The sequence below is a fragment of the Abrus precatorius genome, unplaced genomic scaffold, assembly GCF_003935025.1.
Source record: "Abrus precatorius isolate BTA unplaced genomic scaffold, Abrus_2018 Scaffold7, whole genome shotgun sequence".
Taxonomy (NCBI): Eukaryota; Viridiplantae; Streptophyta; class Magnoliopsida; order Fabales; family Fabaceae; genus Abrus; species Abrus precatorius.
Genome location: NW_020874417.1, coordinates 33,934,477 through 33,957,154, shown reverse-complemented (window position 1 = coordinate 33,957,154; position 22,678 = coordinate 33,934,477). Strand labels below are relative to the sequence as shown.

At 32.2% G+C, this 22,678-nt stretch overlaps 4 protein-coding genes and 2 non-coding genes across 6 annotated transcripts; 4 read left to right on the top strand and 2 right to left on the bottom strand.

Annotated features, from left to right (window-relative positions):
* The first annotated feature begins 1,210 nt into the window (after positions 1 to 1,210).
* On the top strand, positions 1,211 to 1,290 carry TRNAL-UAG. Its single transcript has one exon. It is a non-coding gene; the product is annotated as a tRNA-Leu (tRNA).
* A 2,420-nt stretch (positions 1,291 to 3,710) lies between these two features.
* On the top strand, positions 3,711 to 5,776 carry LOC113872364 (thiamine thiazole synthase 2, chloroplastic-like). Its single transcript, XM_027509868.1, has 2 exons — positions 3,711 to 4,702; positions 4,827 to 5,776. The coding sequence occupies exons 1-2, from the start codon at positions 3,794 to 3,796 to the stop codon at positions 4,989 to 4,991; spliced, it is 1,074 nt and encodes a 357-aa protein (XP_027365669.1). The 5' UTR covers positions 3,711 to 3,793; the 3' UTR covers positions 4,992 to 5,776.
* On the bottom strand, positions 5,345 to 5,434 carry TRNAY-GUA. Its single transcript is given in 2 exon segments — positions 5,345 to 5,380; positions 5,398 to 5,434. It is a non-coding gene; the product is annotated as a tRNA-Tyr (tRNA).
* Positions 5,777 to 6,981: 1,205 nt separating the features above from the next.
* On the top strand, positions 6,982 to 10,522 carry LOC113872830 (probable dolichyl-diphosphooligosaccharide--protein glycosyltransferase subunit 3B). The gene has a single exon (XM_027510667.1). It carries the CDS (start codon positions 7,103 to 7,105, stop codon positions 8,123 to 8,125), a length of 1,023 nt encoding a protein of 340 aa, XP_027366468.1. The 5' UTR covers positions 6,982 to 7,102; the 3' UTR covers positions 8,126 to 10,522.
* Positions 10,523 to 11,991: 1,469 nt separating this feature from the next.
* On the bottom strand, positions 11,992 to 13,224 carry LOC113873226 (probable E3 ubiquitin-protein ligase RNF217). Its single transcript, XM_027511267.1, has 2 exons — positions 12,347 to 13,224; positions 11,992 to 12,243 (listed from the first exon to the last, which is right to left on the bottom strand). The coding sequence occupies exons 1-2, from the start codon at positions 13,222 to 13,224 to the stop codon at positions 12,171 to 12,173; spliced, it is 951 nt and encodes a 316-aa protein (XP_027367068.1). The 3' UTR covers positions 11,992 to 12,170.
* Positions 13,225 to 17,222: 3,998 nt separating this feature from the next.
* LOC113872897 (CRIB domain-containing protein RIC10) lies at positions 17,223 to 20,589 on the top strand. Its single transcript, XM_027510775.1, has 5 exons — positions 17,223 to 17,775; positions 18,032 to 18,166; positions 18,256 to 18,353; positions 18,492 to 18,597; positions 20,223 to 20,589. The coding sequence occupies exons 2-5, from the start codon at positions 18,109 to 18,111 to the stop codon at positions 20,435 to 20,437; spliced, it is 477 nt and encodes a 158-aa protein (XP_027366576.1). The 5' UTR covers positions 17,223 to 17,775; positions 18,032 to 18,108; the 3' UTR covers positions 20,438 to 20,589.
* The last annotated feature ends 2,089 nt before the right edge of the window (positions 20,590 to 22,678 follow it).

Below are 22,678 nucleotides of genomic sequence, written 5' to 3'. Positions count from 1 at the left end.
ATTAAGCTTCACTCCAAAATAATACACACATTTATAGTCCAAATTTTCGGTTTTGTTTGGTTTCAAACCAATAAACCATGATTCACCGCCGTTTCAAATGCTGCTAAGCGGTTCGTGCGTTTTATAAGTAGTCCAAACCGCATATATATGTGAATTATCAATGTTTAACTTTGAATATATACTTCAATCTAAACCCATGTCCCGAAAAATTATCGCCTGATCAGATGCTACTGCATGTTTACGGTATTGATCAATCATCACGTAATGCATGGTTTTTTTCAATAACATTTTTTTTTATAATTATAACTTGATCACATATCACGTAATGATTAATTAATATGATAAATATATGGTAGTCTTAAATATTAATTTAAATAAATATATATACACATACTTGTAACGATAAAAAAAAAGAAGTCAATAATTCTAATATATGTATAAAAAAGATGCATTCGCATTTTGATTTGATTTATATATTTTGATTCAATTGATAATTACGTGGTTGGATTAGAGTTTATAAGCTTAATTTTAAATATAAAATTATATATTTTTAAAACGATATTTAAATTACAACATTGTTTTTATTCATTTGAAAAAAAAAAAAGAGATTATTATGTATTATAGTTCAATCACTTCAATATAAAGAATTTTGTAAGTAGTAATTAATAAACAATTATTTCCAAACTTCATAATAGTGTTTGTCTTTTTTCTTCAACGAGATACAATACTCAGTAGCACTAATCTATGACGCCTTTGCCATAAATTAATGTCGTGATTTTTAATTTATAATACAACAATTTTATATCAAATTTAATTTGTTTATTTATTTTTTATATTAATTTATAATTTTATATATTATACAATATTACATGTGTGTGCACGCGTAGCTGTATTTTATTGCTTATAATTAGATCAAGATTTAACTATGCCTAAACTAATGAAATTAGTTCATTTACCGATTCAACAATTAGTTTAATTTTTAAAATATTATTTAAGACACAAAATACATAAAAAAAAATAATATCTTCATTTATTAAATTATTTGATTTACTTTTAAAAGATGGAATACTTTTTGAAAATTTGAAAGAATACATATATGTATATATATTATGTATATATTTTTTTAACGAACAGTATTCTTAGCAACAAGGACAAAGCACCGAAAAGAAGCAAGTCAGATAAATATAAGCAAATAAGTCTGCAACACCCAGACAGTTTGGCCGAGTGGTCTAAGGCGCCAGATTTAGGCTCTGGTCCGAAAGGGCGTCGGTTCAAATCCCACAGCTGTCATCTTTTCTAATTTTGGATTTATGCTATGTTTACTTCTTCTATTAAATAAATACACGTGGCTCGACCTCAATTTTTTGTAAATAAATTTAACAATTCTTTTAAAAAGTTTAGGATATATTTGTTTCCTTTTTAAAAATATTTTTTTAAAATAAAATGTAATATAAACATGCTCTTAATATTTGATTCTTGAAAGTGGAAGACAAATTACTTCCGTTCTTTTTAGACTACCATTTTTTTTAAAGAAAAAGTCTCTTTTCAAAATGAATAAACAATAATATTACTGTCATTTTGAATCAATTAAACTTATCGTATACTGCAAATAATTTTGTGCTACTCACCCGTTATAAATAATTTGTTTATCGTTATGGTGCAGAATTACGTTTTGCAGTGAAAAATGAATTCATCGGTAACATAATAGACTCACTTTTTTTTTTAGGTTAAAAGTTCAGGAATTTATCATTTCCGAGTCACTGCAAAGGAGCCCAACAACAACATGCATCAAACTTTTTTTCTATCATTTAACTATATATTAAATTTTTTTAAATATAATTGATTTATACGATTTATGGTATTTAGATAAAGTATTAAATAAATTTCTTATCGACCTAACATACTTTTGATTTACAAGATAGAAATTTCAATTTAACAATTGATTTTGCAATAAATTTATCTAATGCGAAATTATTAAATGATATGAAGATAAGTTATAATAGTGTAATTTACTAATTTCTCTTTATACTTATTGTTCAATTTTTATTAAACCAAATTTATAGAAAATAAATTTATTTCTGTAACTTATGTCAATACTTTTTTCTGACGCAGTGTAAGCAAATGTACTTGTTAACTTCGAGTCTTAAAAAGTTGCGAGAATCATTAACGAGATGTACTATTTTTTGTATGAACGAGATGTACTTGAGCCACGTTTGTGGACAATGACAAAGCCGTATGCATCAGGGAAATCCATAACCTGTCACCGGGGAACCTAGAGTTTACCATATTTGTTTAGTTTGGTGATAAAATATTATTATACTATTTAAAGAGTTCAAAACTTTTTATGTTCCAGTAAAATTATTACAAAATAAAATAATTAGATGAAAAAGAATAAATAATGATTAACAATTTAATATTCAATATTTTAATATATTTGTATAATTATTTGGACAAATTATTTTACTTCATAATTATTTAACTTACCATATAATTACAGATAAAATTTGAATATAGTATTTTAAGTATTACTTTGGAATTTAAATTAAAAATTTATTTTGATATAATAAAGAATTAAAAATTTGGTAAAAGATAATTTATATTTTAATTAAAAATTCTATCATAAATATAAAATTTCAAGTAACTTGCTGCTACTTTTTTTTGCCTGAGTGTTTGGTAATTTACTTTTCAAGCAAAGGAAAACTGAAAATTGCTTCGCCTTTATAAAGGACGAACGTGATTTGGAAAACATGAGTAAATTCACATGAAAATATCCGAAATGGAAACTTTGCTGAGCCGTTCACATGCTATCTTCACTCAAAAAACACAACTTTCCAGATTATTCAATAAGATATTTCACTCGTGCCGATCCCATCACTCTCTCTTCTTTTTTATAAAATCCATTTTACATGAACAAATATCCAGTCGCCACTGCTATTTAAATATGGTTTTGAAGTGTTACTTTTTAATTAAACTTAAATTTTATTTTGATCTAATAAAGAATTAAATATATTATTAAAGTAAAATTTTAATTTTAATTAAAAATACTATCATAAACATAAATATCCAAGTAATTTAAATTAAAAAGCAGTTAAAGTGCGACTTCAAATTTGTAATACTTGAAATTTAAAAAAAAAAAAAATTACGAACTTTCTCAAGCTTTGCTTGAATTCTTCACAAAGCAAAAATACAAGAAATGGAAAATCAACCTTTTTAAAATTAGATGTGCAAGATAAAAATACTTTCCTTTGCGGTAAATAGTATACTTAATTTAGTAATTTATAAAAAGCATGTTAATGATGAATCAACATTGATTTCATAGATGTATACGGAGCTATGTTTATGAAGTTTGGAAACTCAGAATAAAATTTCATCAAACCTAATTTAAATTAAAAGTTAATATCATAATCATAAATATCCAAATAACTTACTGTACGAAGTTTTGTCTGAATGTTAAAAAGATTGCTTTTGATCAACCAACAGCAAACTGATGAAACAGCTTCGTCATTATAAACCATGAATATTGATTTGGAAAACATACGAGTCAATTCAGATGAAAATATCCGAAGTAGAAGCCTTCCTGAACCGTTCAAATTCTATCTCCATCACTCAGAAAGCAAGCATTTTCTAGATTTTTCAATCAGATATTTCCCTCATCGCGAACCCCATCACTCCCTCTTCTGATTATAAAACCATTCCACTACTACATTCTTAACTACTATAACCTTTCTCTTCCATAACAAACAGACAACACAATCCAAATATCCAAAAACCCATCACGTAGTGAACCACTCTAATGGCAACCATGGCCACCACAACCCTCACCTCATCTCTATCTTCAAACCCCAAATCCTCATTCTTCGAACCCAAGCCCACGTCATTCCACGGAAGGCCTGTCATTTCCCGCATCACAGCCACCAAATCCACTTCACAACCCACAATCTCCATGTCCCTAAACCCACCCCCTTACGACTTCCAATCCTTCAAGTTCCAACCCATCAAAGAATCCATCGTCTCTCGCGAAATGACACGTCGTTACATGACCGACATGATAACCTACGCTGACACCGACGTTGTCATCGTCGGCGCTGGCTCCGCCGGTCTCTCCTGCGCCTACGAGCTCAGCAAGAACCCCTCCATCCACGTCGCAATCATCGAACAATCCGTCAGCCCCGGCGGCGGCGCGTGGCTCGGCGGCCAACTCTTCTCCGCCATGGTGGTTCGCAAACCCGCACACCTCTTCCTGGACGAGCTCGGTGTCTCCTACGACGAACAAGAGGACTACGTTGTCATAAAGCACGCGGCGTTGTTCACCTCTACCATCATGAGCAGGCTTTTGGCAAGGCCTAACGTGAAGCTCTTCAACGCCGTGGCTGCGGAGGATTTGATCGTGAAGGGAGGGAGAGTTGTTGGGGTTGTGACCAATTGGGCTTTGGTTTCTATGAACCATGACACGCAATCTTGCATGGACCCCAACGTTATGGAGGCTAAGGTTGTTGTGAGCTCTTGTGGACATGATGGACCTTTTGGTGCCACTGGGGTTAAGAGGTTGAAGACTATTGGTATGATTGATAGTGTCCCTGGAATGAAGGCCCTCGATATGAATACAGCCGAGGATGCTATTGTTCGCCTGACTAGGGAAATTGTTCCTGGCATGATCGTTACTGGCATGGAAGTTGCAGAAATTGACGGTGCCCCAAGAATGGTACACTATTTTTAATTTTCTTCTTAACTATACAAATACCTTAGTTGTTATTATTTATTAATCGCAGACATGTTGAACAGTATCTTGTCATAGATATTGATGATTTTGTTGGTGATTTTTGTAGGGTCCAACATTTGGGGCGATGATGATATCAGGGCAGAAGGCAGCTCATTTGGCATTGAAGGCATTGGGGAGGAACAACGCAATTGATGGAACGTGTGGAGTTGGAAGGGAAGAACCAGAACTTGTTTTGGCTTCTGCTGGCACTGAGGAAATTGTTGATGCTTAAATAGATGGAATTTCTTTTTAGTTTTTGCCTCCTGCCTATAATTTGAATTTTGGAATAAATAAAGAAAATGTGAGTGATGAAGAGACAATATATACCTGTTGTCACATCTTTGTTTGCAGAAGGCTATAAATTAAATTCAAGTACAAGAGAATAACGCCAGTGACTTGAACGCGAAATCAAGCTATATATACAAATGACAAGCAAAAAATAAAACTATAATTTAGAACAATTTATGGTAATTGAGGTTCAAGCTATATATAGTACAAATATACTTTATAAGACTTGTATTTTAATTTTATTCTAATGAGAAAACAAAAAGCAAAATAATTTTTTGAGGATAAATAAGAGAAAACTCCGACCTGCCGGATTCGAACCAGCGACCTAAGGATATCTGGCGGTGATCCCACTACAGTCCTCCGCTCTACCAACTGAGCTAAGGTCGGTTTGTTATCTTCGATCTTTTTACAAAAGTAGAATTATCCTTGTTAGAAATGCGCTAGTTCCCAATCGTCACTCAATCAATCTATAGATTGTAAGAAAGTAAAGTTAAAAAAAGTTGTGTAAACAATTTTTACATGATATTATTTTTAAAAATTTTATTATTATTTTTAATTTATGCGTGAAATAATAATAATAATAAAAAATTTTAGAATCAAACAATGCCTTTTGTGTGTGTGGGTAATAAGCCAGGATATCTCATTCAATGATCGTGTCTGTGTTAAAAAAAAAAAACATTGATTAAAAGTGAACTTGGATAAGCATCGAAAGTTCTCAAAATCAGGTCTAAACAGTAAAAAGTAATTTAAATTTATGTTAACATGTATGTCAATTCTATGTTTAAATTAATTTTACTTCTAAATTTAAGTTTGAGCTAACTATAATACGCTAAATTTTATTATAATTTACTTTTTAAAAAATAAACATTGAACGCTTTAATTTAAACTCGTTTTAATTAAAACTAATTATATGATTCAAATTAATTTCATAAGTGCTCAACTAAATACATATTAGATTATTAGTTTAGTTTAAAATTGAGAACTGAGATTTTAACTTCCTAAATATACTTAAAAATATATACATAAATTAATTTAAACTATACATTTTATTAAAGCATGTATTTTACATTATAAAAAACATTGAAATTGATTTTTCAACTAATTTCCAAAGGACTGGTCCAAGGATCTCTAACGCTGTTAAAGTAGATTTTAGGCAATTTTTATGGTTCTTTCATAAGTTGTGCATTTTTTTATTAAAAATAAAAGTAAAGTAAGAAAATACTAAAAGCAAGGAAATCAGTGGTAAAATAACAAAGTATCTTGTATATTGCGCAGGTGTATTTTAATTTTCAAAATTATAAGTTAAACAAATTTTAAAATATCTAATAGTATAAGAATGTCTGCAAAACTAACTTAGGTGAAATTTGAAAAAATTATATAGCACAATTAATTCAAAATTTAAAAAGTGAGTAACTGTACGTGATACTTTCGAAATAGTATATTTTAATCTATTATAAATGAGTGAAGAAAATGGAAGTTAAAAGAGACTAAAGAATAAAGTTTAATGTATTATAAGTATAAGAAAATTAATATTTTAAAACAATTACTTCATTATATAAATAATTCAGATTTAAATTAAAATAGATATATATTAAAAATAAATAAATAAATATAAGAACACAGTTTTGGATATCTTTAATATAAAAATACACTTTAAGAGTGATCTACTACCCTTATCAATCTTTTATAAAAGAACATTTGAATTAAATTAATAAAACAATAGACAAAAGTATTTTCTAATTATTTTTGAATGGGTGTTTAAGAAAACATAATACAAATAAAATATACATGTATGATAAATTTTAATTCAAACTTATAAAATAAAAATAATATATCCAAAACATTATTATTTTTGACTGGATGTTATTAATTTTAAAAAACCGTGAATTAATTAATTGTATAAAATTGTCTAAATTGACGTGGGAAACGGAAATCCCCGGAACGGAGTGTATTCGTCAAAGTCTTCTCTCAATTCCTCACACTACTTCTGTCTCTCGCCAAAATCAGAGACTTGAAAACCCTTGTTTTTCTTTCTCGCATCCCAAGCATTCAACAATGGCACCCTTGGGGAAGATTCCATTGTTGATACTCATCCTCGCCTTCACATCTGCGATGTCCTCTGTCGAATCGAACGACGAAAGAGTAAGCGAATTGCTCTCCCTGCAATCTCGATCCAAATCGGGTATAATACGCCTCAACGACCAATCCCTCTCTCGCTTCCTCACCTCCGTTCAGACCCCAAGACCCTACTCCATCCTCCTCTTCTTCGACGCCGCTCAGCTCCACGACAAACCCGAGCTCCGCCTCACCGACCTCCGCAACGAATTCTCCATCGTCGCTTCCTCCTTCATAGCCAACAACCTCAATAACCCCTCTCACTCCAAACTCTTCTTCTGCGACATCGAATTCAAGGAATCCCAATTCACTTTCTCCCAATTCGGCGTCAACGCCCTCCCTCACATCCGCTTCGTGGGCCCAAATATGGGCTTTAAGGACTCCGAGCCAATGGACCAGGGCGATTTCTCCCGACTCGCTGAGTCCATGGCCGAGTTCGTGGAAGCCAAGACCAAACTCTCCGTGGGCCCCATCCATCGACCACCGGTTTTCTCCAAGAACCAAATGATCCTTTTAGCTGTTGTTATAGCCATTTGGATCCCTTTTTTCTTGAAGAAGGTATTCGCGGGTCAGACCATGCTCCATGACCCGAAAATCTGGCTCGCCGGGTCCGTTTTCGTCTACTTCTTCAGTGTTTCCGGTGCCATGCACAACATCATTAGGAAGATGCCAATGTTTCTCGTTGACCGCAACGACCCTTCCAAACTCGTGTTTTTCTACCAGGGATCAGGGATGCAGCTTGGTGCTGAGGGTTTTGCTGTGGGGTTCTTGTACACTGTCGTGGGTTTGCTTCTGGCTTTTATGACTCACGGACTCGTCAAGGTTAGGAATTTGAGTGTGCAGAGGGTTGTTATGATCTTCGCGCTCTTGGTTTCCTTTTTGGCTGTGAAGCAGGTTGTTTACTTGGATAATTGGAAGACGGGTTATGGGATTCACGGGTTTTGGCCCTCTAGCTGGAATTGAGGTTTGGTGGCAACTTACATTACAATTTCCTTTATTTACTCTTCCAGGTTGATAGTTTTGGGTCTGCTTTTCATTTTTAAATTTTAAAGCTTAGCAACAATATCTTACTTATCGTAGAACTTTGGCTGGAATTTGAGCATTAGAAAGATTTTATAATCTTGGGAGTGCATTTGGTTTGGAGTTGTTGTGATCAGTGGCGATTGCATGATGCTGCATTGCATCTTTAAAAAATTATGCTACTAAATTGAATGTTATATTAGTATGAGATCATTCCCAAGTTTGATCTTCGAATTGAGTGTGTGGGCTTGTGCTGCTGAGCATGTGTCACAGATATAGGCATTGGTCTCTAGGATTTGGCTGGTCTGCAGAGCAGGGTATATCCTCGTATGGGAAAATCAAGGGAGTCGGTTTTCATAAATCCATATATTCCTACCACGATGCTTAGCTTTACAAAAAATTGATCCACTTCCCATTTCATTCCAGTATTTACAACTTGCACTTTTGAGGATCCTAATCCTATTCTCCTTAATATAGATTTAACAGAACCAAAAGTTTAAGTAATGGTATGGTCATACCTTGGCATACAACATTTGTCTGTCATTATCATCATGGCTTATAATTGATTAAAATAGTTATTTGATAAATCCTTCTATTATTATCAAATCAAAGTCCCCTTTGGTTTATCATGAATTAATGGTTTTTTGTTAGATTAAGATACTCCTAAAAATCTCTAGTTAAATATGGTCATGTCCCAAAAACCTTCGCAAGATTTTTGGTCCAATAGTCAAAGTTTCTGTCCACTTTTATGACTTAACATAGTGAATGGTGATAATTTCCATGGTAATGCTAGCATCTTTTGTGATAACACATTGTATTGAATAGTGAACAAGCAGCAATTTTTGCCTTTCTTTAGTCTGAAAATTTCATTACTATTTATTCTGTTCATTGCATAGCATTATTTTGTGAAGTTTCTTGAAAGGCCGGTGGTTTTTGGTGTTAAATGGAATTTTATCATCACTCCTCTGCTACACTGGTTTTTAAACTTAAATGTTTTGTGCTCAGACTTTGGCCAATGGGTTTAATAGTCTAATTTTTCCTTTTTCACACTTCGTGTCTGTCTGCTTAAGTAGGTAGAAAATCTGAAGGTGAAAAATAACAAACAGGTTGGAATTATTTTCAATCAGAGTAAAATAGTTAATAGTTTTTTCTTTTTGCCCTCTGTTTTCATATTTTCGTTATACCAAGATACTATAAAGTGTAAACCGATTCTCATTCCAAGATTTTCACCTTCCCACTTTCAACCAAGCAAACCTTCAATAACAAGGTAGATTGATACGATACGTCTTTTGTTCAATTTCAATAGCTGTGAGCCATCCATGCATCTGACTTGGCTGAGAGAAAAAAAAGAGTGGGTAGCATCATTTCGGTGCTTAGGTATACTCGGATATACGAACTCATGTTTGATCTCCCAGTAAAGAATTAAAAGCCGTAGCGGTAGATATTATATATTGACTTCAGATCAGCTAATCAAATTAGATCGGTTGGATGAAGATCGAATGGATCAGATTTTGAGTGTTGGTTTTAAATTTGATTTACTGCAATTGGGAGCTTAGCTGTCCAATCTTAATCCAATAGCTCTGATTTGCTTACTTCGGTGGCTGCATACTCTATCCTTGGATTTGAAAATATATTTTGTTTCGAAGCTTCTTGTTATCTGATACAAACCTAATCCAAGTTTTTGTGAACCTGGAGTTTGTGCAAGGTGTATTGCTCTACAGCAATGGAATTTTTTTGGCTTTGGGCTTGTCTCATAAATAGGTGTTTTTGAGCGTTTTCTTAAAAAATTGCATGTATCTATTATCTGAAAACATAAAACATATTTAATATTTTCATTAAGAAGATTTGTAGGAATAAAAAGAATCATGTACGATTATTCTGAATTATTCCTAAGGACATTAGTGAGACTTCAACATAATAACTAGAGTATAAGAACAAGATCAGAGGACATGGTGCTGAAGTCAGCGAGAGTGAAGTCACCAACACAGAAAATAGGTTATCCACAGTAGGAGAGCTCATTCAATGTCAGGTTTTTCTTGAAGCCTGGAGAAGACTGGTTTCGAAGTTTCAAGTAACGGTATCTGAGTTTCAATATGTTTGCGTCGTTACTAACTTGGGAATTACGAATTTGGGATTCGGGGACAAATTGATTTAGGTGTGCCTCTGTTAGTGTAGCTATTTTGGGACCTAAATCACTTGATGCTTGAATGTTTATGCTGTCGTAGTCGATATATAAGGCTCAAGTCACATCAAGTCTGAAAAATTAAGAAATAGCTTGATTCGAGATTTTTGTTTCGTTGTTTAATTTTTTACTATTAAATATGAAAATGTTACTTTGTTTTATTTTTTTTCAAATTTTATTATGAGAAATAAAAACCACAACTTTTTATTATTTTATTTATTTTTATATAAAATTTAAAAAATAAAAAACAAAAAACAAAGTAAAATAAGATAATGCTTTTATAATTAAAACTAAACAAATAATTTTCGAATGAAATAATTTTTAATTTACTACCTGCTTTTTAAAATAATATTCAATTTTTAAAAAAAGTATTACGTATTAAATTTATAACCAAATGATTTTTTAAAAAAAACAAAAACTTCACTAAAAGAGTTATAATGCAATTGCAAATCTATTTAAGTGTTTAAATAAATTACTAATAAATAAAAGTGTTCCAAAAGAAATTAATATTTTAAACTTTTTAAGGTGATAGTAAATACGTATTTTAAAACAAAATACAGTAGTCAATGTAACCTGAAATATGAGACTGAAACAGTAATTTGTAAAAAACATCAACAACACCACGCACTAGGATCCGTTGATCTACAAAAATTTATTTTGGCGCACTCTCCATAGCAACAAGACCATTTGTGCTACCACCGATTGTTGTTAGTCAAGGAAGCAGGTCTTTGCCAAATTAAGAACACAATAGTCGCTTCTTTGCGAGGAAGGGAGACCCTCCTCTCCCTCTGTTCTTTCTTGCGCACTTTCCAATTCGCCATTTTTTTTCTAAACTTCTAAATAAAGTAAAGAAATCACCTGAATACAAATGGCAAATATCTGACAACCAAGGATATGTTTGGAAGAGCATTTTTAGAGAAGAGGGCTTATTTTTTAATTTTATATTTAAAAAATTATATATTATTTAAGATGGCAAATATATTATTAATATATTAAGTTTTTGTTATTATATTAATTTATATCTTTTATTTTTAAAAATTATTAATTTTAAATATATTTATTTAAAATATAAAAATAAGCCTTCCCCTCTCTTTCCCTCCAAAAACCCTCTCCCAAACATTCCCTAAGAAAAATTTACCCTACCAAACATCTCTGAAGAAGATCAATTTTTATTTGTTTTTTATACCGCTGATCCTTGAATTCCTCAAAACATGCATACTCAATATCAGATCTAATTAACAGCCGGAATGAAACTACTGAGAGTATTCCAACTGCAATGGAAGAAGTAAATTAATTTAAGTTGTGGCTTGTCTATGCCAACAAATTACTCCAACACAACAACCACCTATCGCTGTTTTTCATACTTTGAAGCCGAAAATATCGATAGCTGATTGTCCCTCAAAATAAGCGCGTGCACATTTTAGTTTATTAAGCAAGCTTGTTACAATTTAGAAGGTTACATGGTGTACAACAATGGGGTAGAACATTGAAGTTGGTGATTAACATGTTATATTGAGCGACGAAGATAATGACATGTATGATTCATTATAAGACTGACATTTCAGGACAACTGCCAAGCAGGACCTTATCAGGATATTAAAATGCAATTTCAAAGGATTTTGCAACATCTTCCACCAAATTATAAGCACCAACTTCAAATTAGACATGCTAACATTACGTTTTCCTTAGCTGCAAAAAAGTGACACTTCTAGATTCCACACAAACAATAACGAAAAATCTATCTGATGGCAATTGAAATAACAGCGATTATCCATTCCACACCAATTACCACGATATCTTCAAAATCTATTCTCCCTGGCATCCCCCATGAGTAGAAGTCCATTGTTCCCCACACGCATAGCAAAACTCAAATTGGCACCTGCAAACACAAAAGTCTTATTCACTAATATTTCTCAAGTTCATCATAAAAAAGAAAGCCAACAACTTTCACAATCACAACTGATAAAAAGAATTAACTTGACCTGCAGGTGATGTGCAAACAGCCTTCAGTCTTTTCGACAAAGAACTTGCATTGGGGACACCTACTCCATTTCTTCTTATTAATAAACTCTCTAACAAGCAAATCTTCCCTCCCTCTCTCATCCTCATTCAGTGTCTCAAACTCCTCACACCCAACCCCAGCATGCCAAGGAACATAACACCTCGCACAGAAGAGTCTATGGCAAAAAGGGCATTCAGATTCCCTTATATCTTTTCCCCCTTCACCATCAACCAGAAGCATAGCAGAACAGTCCCTGAAAGGACAATAGAATTTGTGAGCCGTAAGAAAAAGAGCCTCACACAGTGCATCGCTCCACCTATCAAGAAGTTCCTTTGGAAGCATTGCCATGCAAGCGTCCACTTCCAACACACCCTTGCAGTTCAAACCGGGACAAGAAACAACCGTTATCTTGTCTTGGATTTTGGTGGCCACATGTTTGATCACACACTGGGAGCAGAAAGAGTGGTCGCATCTCTGGTTTCTAAACATCTCATCAGTCTCTTTTGCTTCGGCACAGATCTCGCATAGGATGAGCGACGAACATGGTTCACCGGCTTCTTCGGTCATCAACCCTATTTGCTCTGGTTTGGGAGAAAGGGTTATTTCAACGGCCTTCGATGAAGACGGCATCGATGATGATGATGATGTTAAGCAGAGGATTGGTGATGATGATAAGGCTTTGGTGGTGATTTGGGAAGCGATGACAGAGGCCATGAGGGTCTCCTGAAACTGCAACTCTTCAGCGTACTTGTCGTCTGAAATAGGGACCATGTCGTTTTGATCGTCGTCGAATAGAGCAGAAAAGTAAAAATCGTCTACGCTTAGAACATCGACGGTGGAGTCTAGTTGTTGCGCCATTGGTTTGGGGATATGATGATCGACTGAACGGAGAGAGAATGCTTAGTGCGTCGTTTTTGCGAAACTCCTTCGTGAAGGGGTTACGAAGAAACCTATATATATAACTTAAAAGTGTTGAGTATTAAAAGAAAAGAAAACCCTTTTTTCTTATAAAAATGTGCGAAAAGGAGAGAGAATGCTTAGTCCACAAGGCGTCAATGCAAAAAGCAGAGATAAATATAGAAAAATAATTGACTCGTTATGGTTACTGCGAAGGAGTCAATCAGCAAGGATAATGTTAACAATGGAGAGAGAATGCTTAGGCCACAAGGCGTCGTTTTTGCGAAACTCCTTCGTGAAAGAAAACCTATATATATAACTTAAAAGTGTTGGGTATAAAAGAAAAGAAAACCCTTTTTTCTTATAAAGAAAAGAAAAATAATTGACTCGGAGTCAATGCGCAAGGATCATGTCAACAACACCCTTAACAGCTTCCCCTCTACGCAATTTTCAAGCGCAGTACCCTTCAATCAGTTTAGCAAAATGTTATTTTTTCCCCTCCAGTCAAAGTTCTTCAGTAGAGATAGAAATTCCGCTAAATTTTAATGGCTAAATATCATATTGAGGTTAATAGATATTTTGCCTATTAAAATTAGTTTTTAGTTTGTGTAATTCATCATGAAACATACAATTATATATAGTACAGAATTATGTATTTATATTCTTAAATTATATATGCATATACATATATAAAATTTCCAAATATCGTGTGAATTGTAAGGAATTATAAATTTATGTAAAATGTAAAAATACAATTTTAAATTATCTAAATTATTATCTTGCTGAAAATAAAATATAACTGTTTAATTTTTTTATTTTAAAAAAAATAGGTTTAATTGATGAAATAGTATTCCAGTAATAATTTGTAAATAGCTTATTATGAAAATGTTAATTGAAGAGATTCAAGGATTTATTAAATGATTAAGGAAATAATTTTTTTATCAGGTAGCTAGTTTAGGAGAGAAAAGTTTATTTGATTTTATTTGATATAAAAGCTAAAAAAAGTTGATTTTATAATATATGAACATTTATATAATTATATAATTGTTATATTTTATAATTAGGATGAAGATCTTTGAGTGTATTTTTCAATGAAGTGATACACTCTAATTAATATGTTTTATTTTATTAAATTTTATAGTTAATTTTAGTATTATAATAACATTCTTGTATTGTTAGTTTGTTAAAAAAATACACATTAAAAAAGAAAATATAATGTTTAGTTATTTATAAGAATTTAACTAGAATATTGTCATTTAATCATGAATTATTATTTCAATAAAAATTATAATTTTTAATAATTGATTTAAATGATGTATTTATTTTATTTTTTAGTTAATTAACAATTGATTTTTTTTCTAATCAAGGGGGCTAAAAGCTCATTAACAATTTAAATTTTTTATATTGAGAGTATTAGAATTAAATTATTTTTTAACAAAGGATTGGAGCATCCCCAGTTATGCAGTTATGTAACTTTAGCAAGTCGAAGTTATATAGTTTATGAATAAAGTTATGTTTTTATTTATTTTTTAGGGCCAAAATAAAATAAAAAAACGTTAGAAATGATAAAGTTAGATTATATTAAAAACATATTCGTATTTGATAAAAAAAAAATTGTGTACTAAAGAAGTTAAAATATTACAATAGATATGGCACTTCGATTTTGTCTTTTCTGTGCAAATAGAAACCACGCCGAAATATAAAGGCCTGAAAAGCCCATTCATGGTAAGCCGCCAAATGGGCTTTGCCAATTGGCATTGCCTTTCTTATTTTAACATAAACCACATGTGCATTTTTCTATACTTTTACTAATTATACAGCATTAATATTTTAAAAATCGATAAAATAATTTATAAAACAAAAATTATAGGTAATTATTAATTAAATATAATGCTACACGAAGTGAAATACGAGAAAAAAAATTAATCCTAAACGGTCACTCACTGTGTTTTCTGGATCGGGCCTATAGCCCATGACGTTCGGTACCAAGACAAAAGAGGCCCAGAGAAATACCAAACAATGGACTCCATTCTGCTACCAACAAGAGGCCATATCATATATATCACAACAAAATTTTCAATTTAGGTTTACTCATAACAGTTGACAAAAAAAATGAGTTTACTCATAAACAGCAATAATGTAAGGTCTCAGAGGTTTGGAATAATATTAATAATTAATAATCATTAACAATTGCGATAAAATTTATATTAAAATATTATGACAAATATAAATATCAACAACAAATAATTATAGTCGATTAAATTAGTGTATGTGTGACTGTTCTTCCTAAGATTTCATGTTTTTAAAATATTTGAATTATAAACTTTTGTCAACGATGATAAATAGTTTCCTGCTCCCCTCAAATGATCCTGGCACCACAGCTTACGAAATCAGTGTACCCATTGAGCTATAAAGTGCAATGTATATAATAAAATTAATTTAGTTTAGCATCAACAATCTCTAATTAGTAATTAAGCTATTAATGTTAAGAAAACCTTGTATCTTTATTGCTTGCATGCAAGAATAATTGCGTTATAAAATATCCTTTCTTTGATTTGCTACTATAAATTTAGGAATTGTAATACATAAACTAATTGAGGGAAGAAACCAGATAGTTTGAGATCCACGATAAGGTTTTCTTTTGGTAACAAGAAAGATACAAAGGATCTGTCTCCTAACAATAAAAAACTGGATCTCCAACGTGCCTCCAACCATTCTGAGATATGCCAACAAAGCAAAGGAATTTGAAGCAAAGAGGTGGCTACGTATACGCATTAAGAGGCATTTTTTTTGCCTGGTTTTACATGAAAACTGCACTAACAATCACAATTGGACGAAAAATGTCAATAAATATGATAATTAGCAAGTAGTGGGACTTTCACAATGTTGATATATGATTTGATCCCTAAAAAAACCAATTGATGTTGCTGCACATTTATATAAATTGATCTTAAGAATTTAACAAGTTATTATTCCTTCCGAGTTTTGATCTGTCAGTGTCAGCAAGACCAAGACATGACGAGAGCAATGATAAGTATTCAAGTGTAATGTTATTTGTCAGCTTTATTGTTTATAGGAAATCTCTTAATAGGATTGAAGCATTTGACAATTTATACAAATCAAAGACAGTTGTTTAGGGAGAATGCTTCAATTAATAGAATTTAAATAAAATACTATGATTATTGTTTTTTATATTTGCGTAGGTAATAATTTGTACTTGTTGCACATTGGTGTAAGAGGAGGGAACTTGTTTACATTTTGGATCTTGGTTTTTACTGTAAACTCAATGTTCCATATAGTGTGTCTCTAACACAAAGTTGATGGAAGGAGCGTTACTGTTAATTTGTGTTGGAGGACACATGATGTACAGATTTCACAATTTTTTTCAAATATTTGTATAAAAATAATAAAATTAATTATTTTTATACAATTTTTAAAAGTTTAAAATAAAATAAAGTGACAAATTTATAATTAAACTAAAAAATCGTCTAAAATAATCCCCTAAGTATTTTATAAGTAATCAAATAATAAAGGAAAACATGTTACCGCAGTTAGAACTTAGAGGTTTTTATTTTTATTTTTATATAGTATTTAAAAGAATATACATTAAAATATATAAATTTTAGAAAATTAAAAATATAAAAATTCAAAAATAACCATTAATCTATGTGTAGAGATTAAAAAATGTAAAAGGTAAAAATTATAAAAAATAAAATACTAAAAATTGCCAACAACAATTATTAAAAATTGTCATTAATAATTTTAAAATTTAAAATAAAATTTTGAAGGACAAAAAATCGCAGCGTTGATTATTTTTAAAAATTTTCTATAATCTCATATTTTTCTAAATTTTCTCAAAATTTTACATTATTTATTTATTTATTTATTTTCCATATATATATATAAAGCGAACTCAGAAGTCATTGGCTTTGTAGCTGGTATTTGGGCTCACATTTCCAGACAAACGTTGATCGGAGGGAGAAGTGAGAGGAAGATTAAAAGGAGCAAAGCTTCACTGTATCGACTCTCAACAACCATCAACCAAGCATATCAACAATAACAGACATACCACCCTTAATAAACAAAACCCATTAAACCATTATTAAATTGTCTTCCATTCTCGAATCTTTGTCCTAATTTTTTTTCCCAACACTTCTCTCTCTCTCTCTCTCTCTCCATTCATTCACAAGTTTTCAAACTTTCATTCATGGATGCCCACCTTCTCTTCTTCTTCTCTTAGAGGTAAACCCTTTATCCTCTCTTCCCCATCCTTCTCCTGCCTCCCTGGTTTCAGCCCAACCTGCATCCCATACCCCATCAATCAAAATCACAACTTTTCAAACACCCATTTGATATTTTCCTCATTCCATTTGATATGTTGAGCTCTGCCTGAAAGCAAAACAGATACAGAGGCTTTGCATGTGTCAGCACTCTCTCTCCACATGGGTTTCAGAATGTCTCACACAAAAATAGCTGGTCTTCTATTAGCACCTACATCATAATCCTCTTCAGGTACTGTATCTTTTTTTCTCTCTCCCTAGAAATTATCTTCGAAGTGTTGTACTTAAAATCATTTGTAAGTGAAGTCTTTTAGTCTTTACATTAATGAGCAATAGCATCTTCTTTGTATTCAATATTCAGATGCCATTCTTCATTCGCAGGAAAACGAAAAGAGGTCCTGAATCACATGCAATGAAACCTTATCCGACACTCTATGTTATTTTTGGGATTAAGCGTTGTATATAACGAAACTCCATTTTTGTGACAGGCTAACGCATTTCCTGCTAAAAAATTTTCAGCCTCCACTTCCCAATATACGGCATTATTGGGGTTGTGATTTCCACCATGCCAACCACATTAAAAGGAATCTACAAGAGTTTCAAATTCATCACACAAATATTTGGTAATCTATGGTGCACCTTCCAATGTATTTTTCAGTTTTCTGGGTTTTGTAAATATTGGGGCTGAGTTGGGATGTGGGTCTTGTTGCAGTTGTGAAGGAGCGTGAGATGGAAATTGGGTACCCGACAGATGTTAAGCATGTGGCTCACATTGGATGGGATGGCCCCTCAGGAACTGGACCCAGTTGGGTACGGAGCTGTTATGGTTCCTGTGCACTTTACCTCTCCATTTATGTTACAACTATATAAAATCCAAATTTTTTTGTCATTTTGTCTATTCTGTTTGTTGATATTTTCTTTTGTTTTTGTTTTTTTTTTTTAATATAGATGAATGATTTTAAGACCGCGCCTGATTTTTCAACGTCTCTAAGTAACTTGGGAGAACTGAGTGATCCTAATCCCATGGCTGTCACTACATCATGGTCCTCCCAAGGTATGCTTTGCTTTTCTCTTCTCATATAGCAACGTATCATCTGAGTCATGGCTTGATTTTTGCTTCCAAATGGGGTGTCATTAAATATTGAGATCCTGTGTTCATGTGAAACCGTGCAGTCTCCCTAATTTGAATAATACAAATTGATGTCCCTTCACGGGTTAACTAGTAAAAAAGGTAACATGTATTTGATTATTATTGTGTCTCTTGATTAACTTCTAGATAAATTGAGGCTTGCAAAAGCTATCTAGATTCTTTGCCTCCATAGAAAGAGTTTGGCTGTTGTGTCACGAGCAAAATAGTCTCCAACAAGGGGAATCTAATGGCTCTTGGCTTTACAATTAGCGCTGTTTTTAGTGGTCCACACCAGAATTTCTTAAAGTGGTTTGATTGTATTCAATCTGGTATTTAATATTATATCACTGTGATTGATAAGAACAGGTTTTTATTGGTCTTTAGGTTTTCCATGTGGCAAGTTTCCTGAACGAGATCAAGTTAAACCCTTAATTGAACTAAATACAACCTAATTGAATGAAGCTGCAAAGCTATATGAATAATTCTATTAAGAATTTAATGTAGACATTTAAGATTTGTTCTTTTTGGAGTGTGGTTAAGATGGAACCTATCATCTATATCAAATACATACTATATAGTAGTATCAGACATTAGCGGCAGCCTACTTATGTTCTTACTTATTTTTGACACGTATGCATTAAGTACCTGATCTTACCATTTAAAAGCTTTGTGGCCATATTACTTAAATGGTGGTTAGTTCTTGGAACCTTATATTTTGGGAATCATGGTTGGCAAGATGTTTGAAGGTGGTTGTCAGTCTAGCTAAGAAGAATTTAGTTGTGCACTTTTTGGGGGTTCAGTTCTTCTATTGAACATATTAGCTGTGACTCTGGGATACTATGCCTTTCTTGAAGGGGAAAGTATCCATCCCATTGAGATCCCCAGGTACATGTCATCATGCAATGTGTTCTTGCAAAAACAATGTGTCCAAGGGTTGGTCTAGTGCCAAATTTGGAGTATCTGGTCCCTCACAATTAAGAAGTGAAAGCAAGGCAGTGAATTCTCTGTATGAAAGAGGGCACTCTATTCTCAGAACTTGGAAGTACTAGTTCTATACTTCTATGTGCTAAGAAATCAGTTTAACTACACAATGGTGTGCACTTTTTTCATCCTTCTTTCTTTTCTGGTCCAATGCATTTGTGTGTTTAAAATAGGCTGTTTATCTTCATGGTGATTTCTTTTTCAGAAAGTTCCGTCTTTTTCCACTCTCTACCTTTAGTCACTGTACTTTACTGCATCCACTCTCAAGATCAACAACATAAATGAAATTATGTGGTTATACTACAATTTATTTTATTTCCATTGTCTGCAAATTGTGAATTTCCTTCCAGTTACAGGGTGAGAATCAGGAGCAATAGACATATCATATTTGTATATTCTTTATATTCATCAAAAGTCAAAACTGTTTGCTGCATGTAGGAATTGTTTGAGAGTAAATAAGATCTTGCAGGGTTACCCAGTGTCTTTAATTTATTTCTTGTTGGGATCTATGTTACTTCTTATTTTTCTCAATGATTATTATCCCTTACTTGAACCCGCCCTTTGAACAGATTTTGAAGAACCAACTGGAAGTCAACCAACATCAAACGTTTACAAAGGCATCACTTCTGCAGGGGCTGCTCATGTTCCTAAGAAGCCCAAGCAGAAAAAGACCAAGTCGACTTCCTCTTCTGAATTGCTATCTGCTTCATCAAGACAATCACGAACAACAAAATCAAAGGCTACATATAATGAGAGAGAAGCAACACCAATTGCTCAGGTGTAGATGGTTCTAGACTATAAAATTAGTGAGAGAAAAAGATTTGGCATTGTGAATAGCAAGACTATGTTCTCATCTGGTAATCCATTAGGGAACGAAAGAAAATAAAGGTGGTCTGTGAAAGTTCTCCTGCTGTTTAGAAAATCCTAATCCACAGAGAGAAAAACCAAATCACTTGTCTACAGGCTGAGAATGAAAGTGAAAAACCAAAGGGTGGTTCTTCTTGGATGATGGAATATGTGATGAGTGTTTGGTTTTCTCAGAATCATATCATCCTTTAATTCAATAGTTGTATTGTCAGTTTTGCAGATTAAAATGAATGGACATGTAAAAAGAATATACCAATAGATGCCTATTTAACTATGCTGATTGAAATAGAATGTTATCAGCGCAATTCTATATACCTGCCGATTGAAATGCTAGTTGCCAGAGTTTGAGATTGTTAGCTGTTGGTTTTACTTTGACATGTTAGCAGAAAATTTGCAATGACCCCCGGTATCCTCTTTTCTGTATGATATCGATGACCCTATTGGTCGTGATAAGTCGTTGAATTTGCATTCTGTGGTATATATTTTGTCTTGTTTGTACGTGTCCATTCAAAGAACTTCTACAAGTCTTTGAGCATGTAAAAAGGTTGCCAAAAGTAGTTATGCCTTGATTTTTGGCCTTTTGCCAATTTATGCCCCAGCGATGTTGGGTCTAAGGGAAAGCACTAGTCCCACAGGCCAATCACGGTTTGAATCTTCCATTCTTACCATGGAGGATGTGTCTATATTTGGTGGGTCTTGAATAAGATTACCTCTGATAATGCATATAAAATTTTAAAAAGAAATTATCACCTAGAAACATGGAATTAGAATTAATGGTTTATAAGTATAGTTTTAATTCCAATTTTGTTAGTGCCTAGAAGCTTTACCTGGTTATTCCGGACTCAGAGGGGTGCTCTCTATTTTATTGCAGTTGAAATTAAGTTCATATTCGGACTTGTGCAAAGAATTGTTACTTCTATTCTTATTTATTTGTCTAGAGAGAGAGGAGAAGAATAGTGTTCTTATTATGTTATTTATTCATGCAGAAGTTTGAAACAATATTAGTTATTATTCTTTTATTAATATTTTTTATTTAAATATTAATTAATACTATTTGAGTTCAATAGTTTAAAAGAGATTCATTAATAAAGGGTAAATCAGTATGTTTGCCACATAAATATTTATATTGGTTTGTATATATATTTGTTCTTTAGACAGATGAATAAAATGAAAACAATATAATTTAAAGTTGAATTTTAATTTTATTTTGATATATCTAATTCAAGATAATTAGAAGATTATGGAACGTTTGAGTAAAATAATTTAATTCATATGTAGTAACAGGAACAATAACAATGATAGTAGGATCAAAGGGTGGTAGAGGTAGTGCAGTAGTGCAATGCTCAATGGGGGTAAATTGGTGATGGTGAAAGGATGATTGACATAGGAAAAAACATCTCCGTACAATCAACAGCTACCCATGCATTACTTCATTAATTGTTCTTTTAAAACTTTCTGTTTATATTAGTTAGTACAATGCATGGTTTCTTTCATCTTTTTTCATAATGTTCTTTTCTGAAGAAAAAATCAATTAGTCTGATTATTCTTTTTTCTTTTCTTTTCTTTTCTTTTTTAGCAACCAAGGTACAAGATACGTGTTGCACAGTTGCAACAACATCAAATCATTCAGAATATAATGAAATCAGAATCTTGAAAAAGGTTTTTCCCCTCCCTTCTCTTTGGAGAGAGTTATTTGAAAGGATCGCTCTCTTTGCCTCAGCCAAAAGAAGTAGAATATAATGTTACAATGAGAATAAAAAGCAAAATGTTGGGTAAAGATGATATTATTACAATAGACAGGTAGACAAATCAAATAGGATTGCAAGTAAAGATTAGCTAGGGCAGTACTTATTGTAAAAACATGACAAAATTTAGCTTTAATTGATACAGACATATGATGAAAAGATCTATGAGAATCTTAATAAAGAAAGTAAATTAGAAGGATGGTAGCCCAACAGTTAAAATTAGAATGAAATCAAGAAAAGTTATAAGTCAGATTACTTAAAAATAAATAAATGATTTGTTAGTAAACATATTTTTTTCCCCAACAGTTAAACAATTTATAATAAAACATTACAACAGGGTTTGAATGGTACAGCAAATCCAATTAATGCGAAAAAGATAAACTACATAGTCATCATAGTAATAGTTTTACTCA

Bases quoted from the DNA above. Each gene is read 5' to 3' on its own strand.
- LOC113873226 (XM_027511267.1), bottom strand. From the start codon at position 13,224: ATGGCGCAACAACTAGACTCCACCGTCGATGTTCTAAGCGTAGACGAT. The intron at 12,244-12,346 runs GTCAAGTTAATT...TTGTGTTTGCAG, and splicing joins TGTTTGCACATCACCTGCAG to GTGCCAATTTGAGTTTTGCT.
- LOC113872897 (XM_027510775.1), top strand. From the start codon at position 18,109: ATGCCAACCACATTAAAAGGAATCTACAAGAGTTTCAAATTCATCACA. The intron at 18,167-18,255 runs GTAATCTATGGT...GTCTTGTTGCAG, and splicing joins ATTCATCACACAAATATTTG to TTGTGAAGGAGCGTGAGATG. The intron at 18,354-18,491 runs GTACGGAGCTGT...TTTTTAATATAG, and splicing joins CAGGAACTGGACCCAGTTGG to ATGAATGATTTTAAGACCGC.
- LOC113872364 (XM_027509868.1), top strand. From the start codon at position 3,794: ATGGCAACCATGGCCACCACAACCCTCACCTCATCTCTATCTTCAAAC. The intron at 4,703-4,826 runs GTACACTATTTT...TGATTTTTGTAG, and splicing joins TTGACGGTGCCCCAAGAATG to GGTCCAACATTTGGGGCGAT.
- LOC113872830 (XM_027510667.1), top strand. From the start codon at position 7,103: ATGGCACCCTTGGGGAAGATTCCATTGTTGATACTCATCCTCGCCTTC.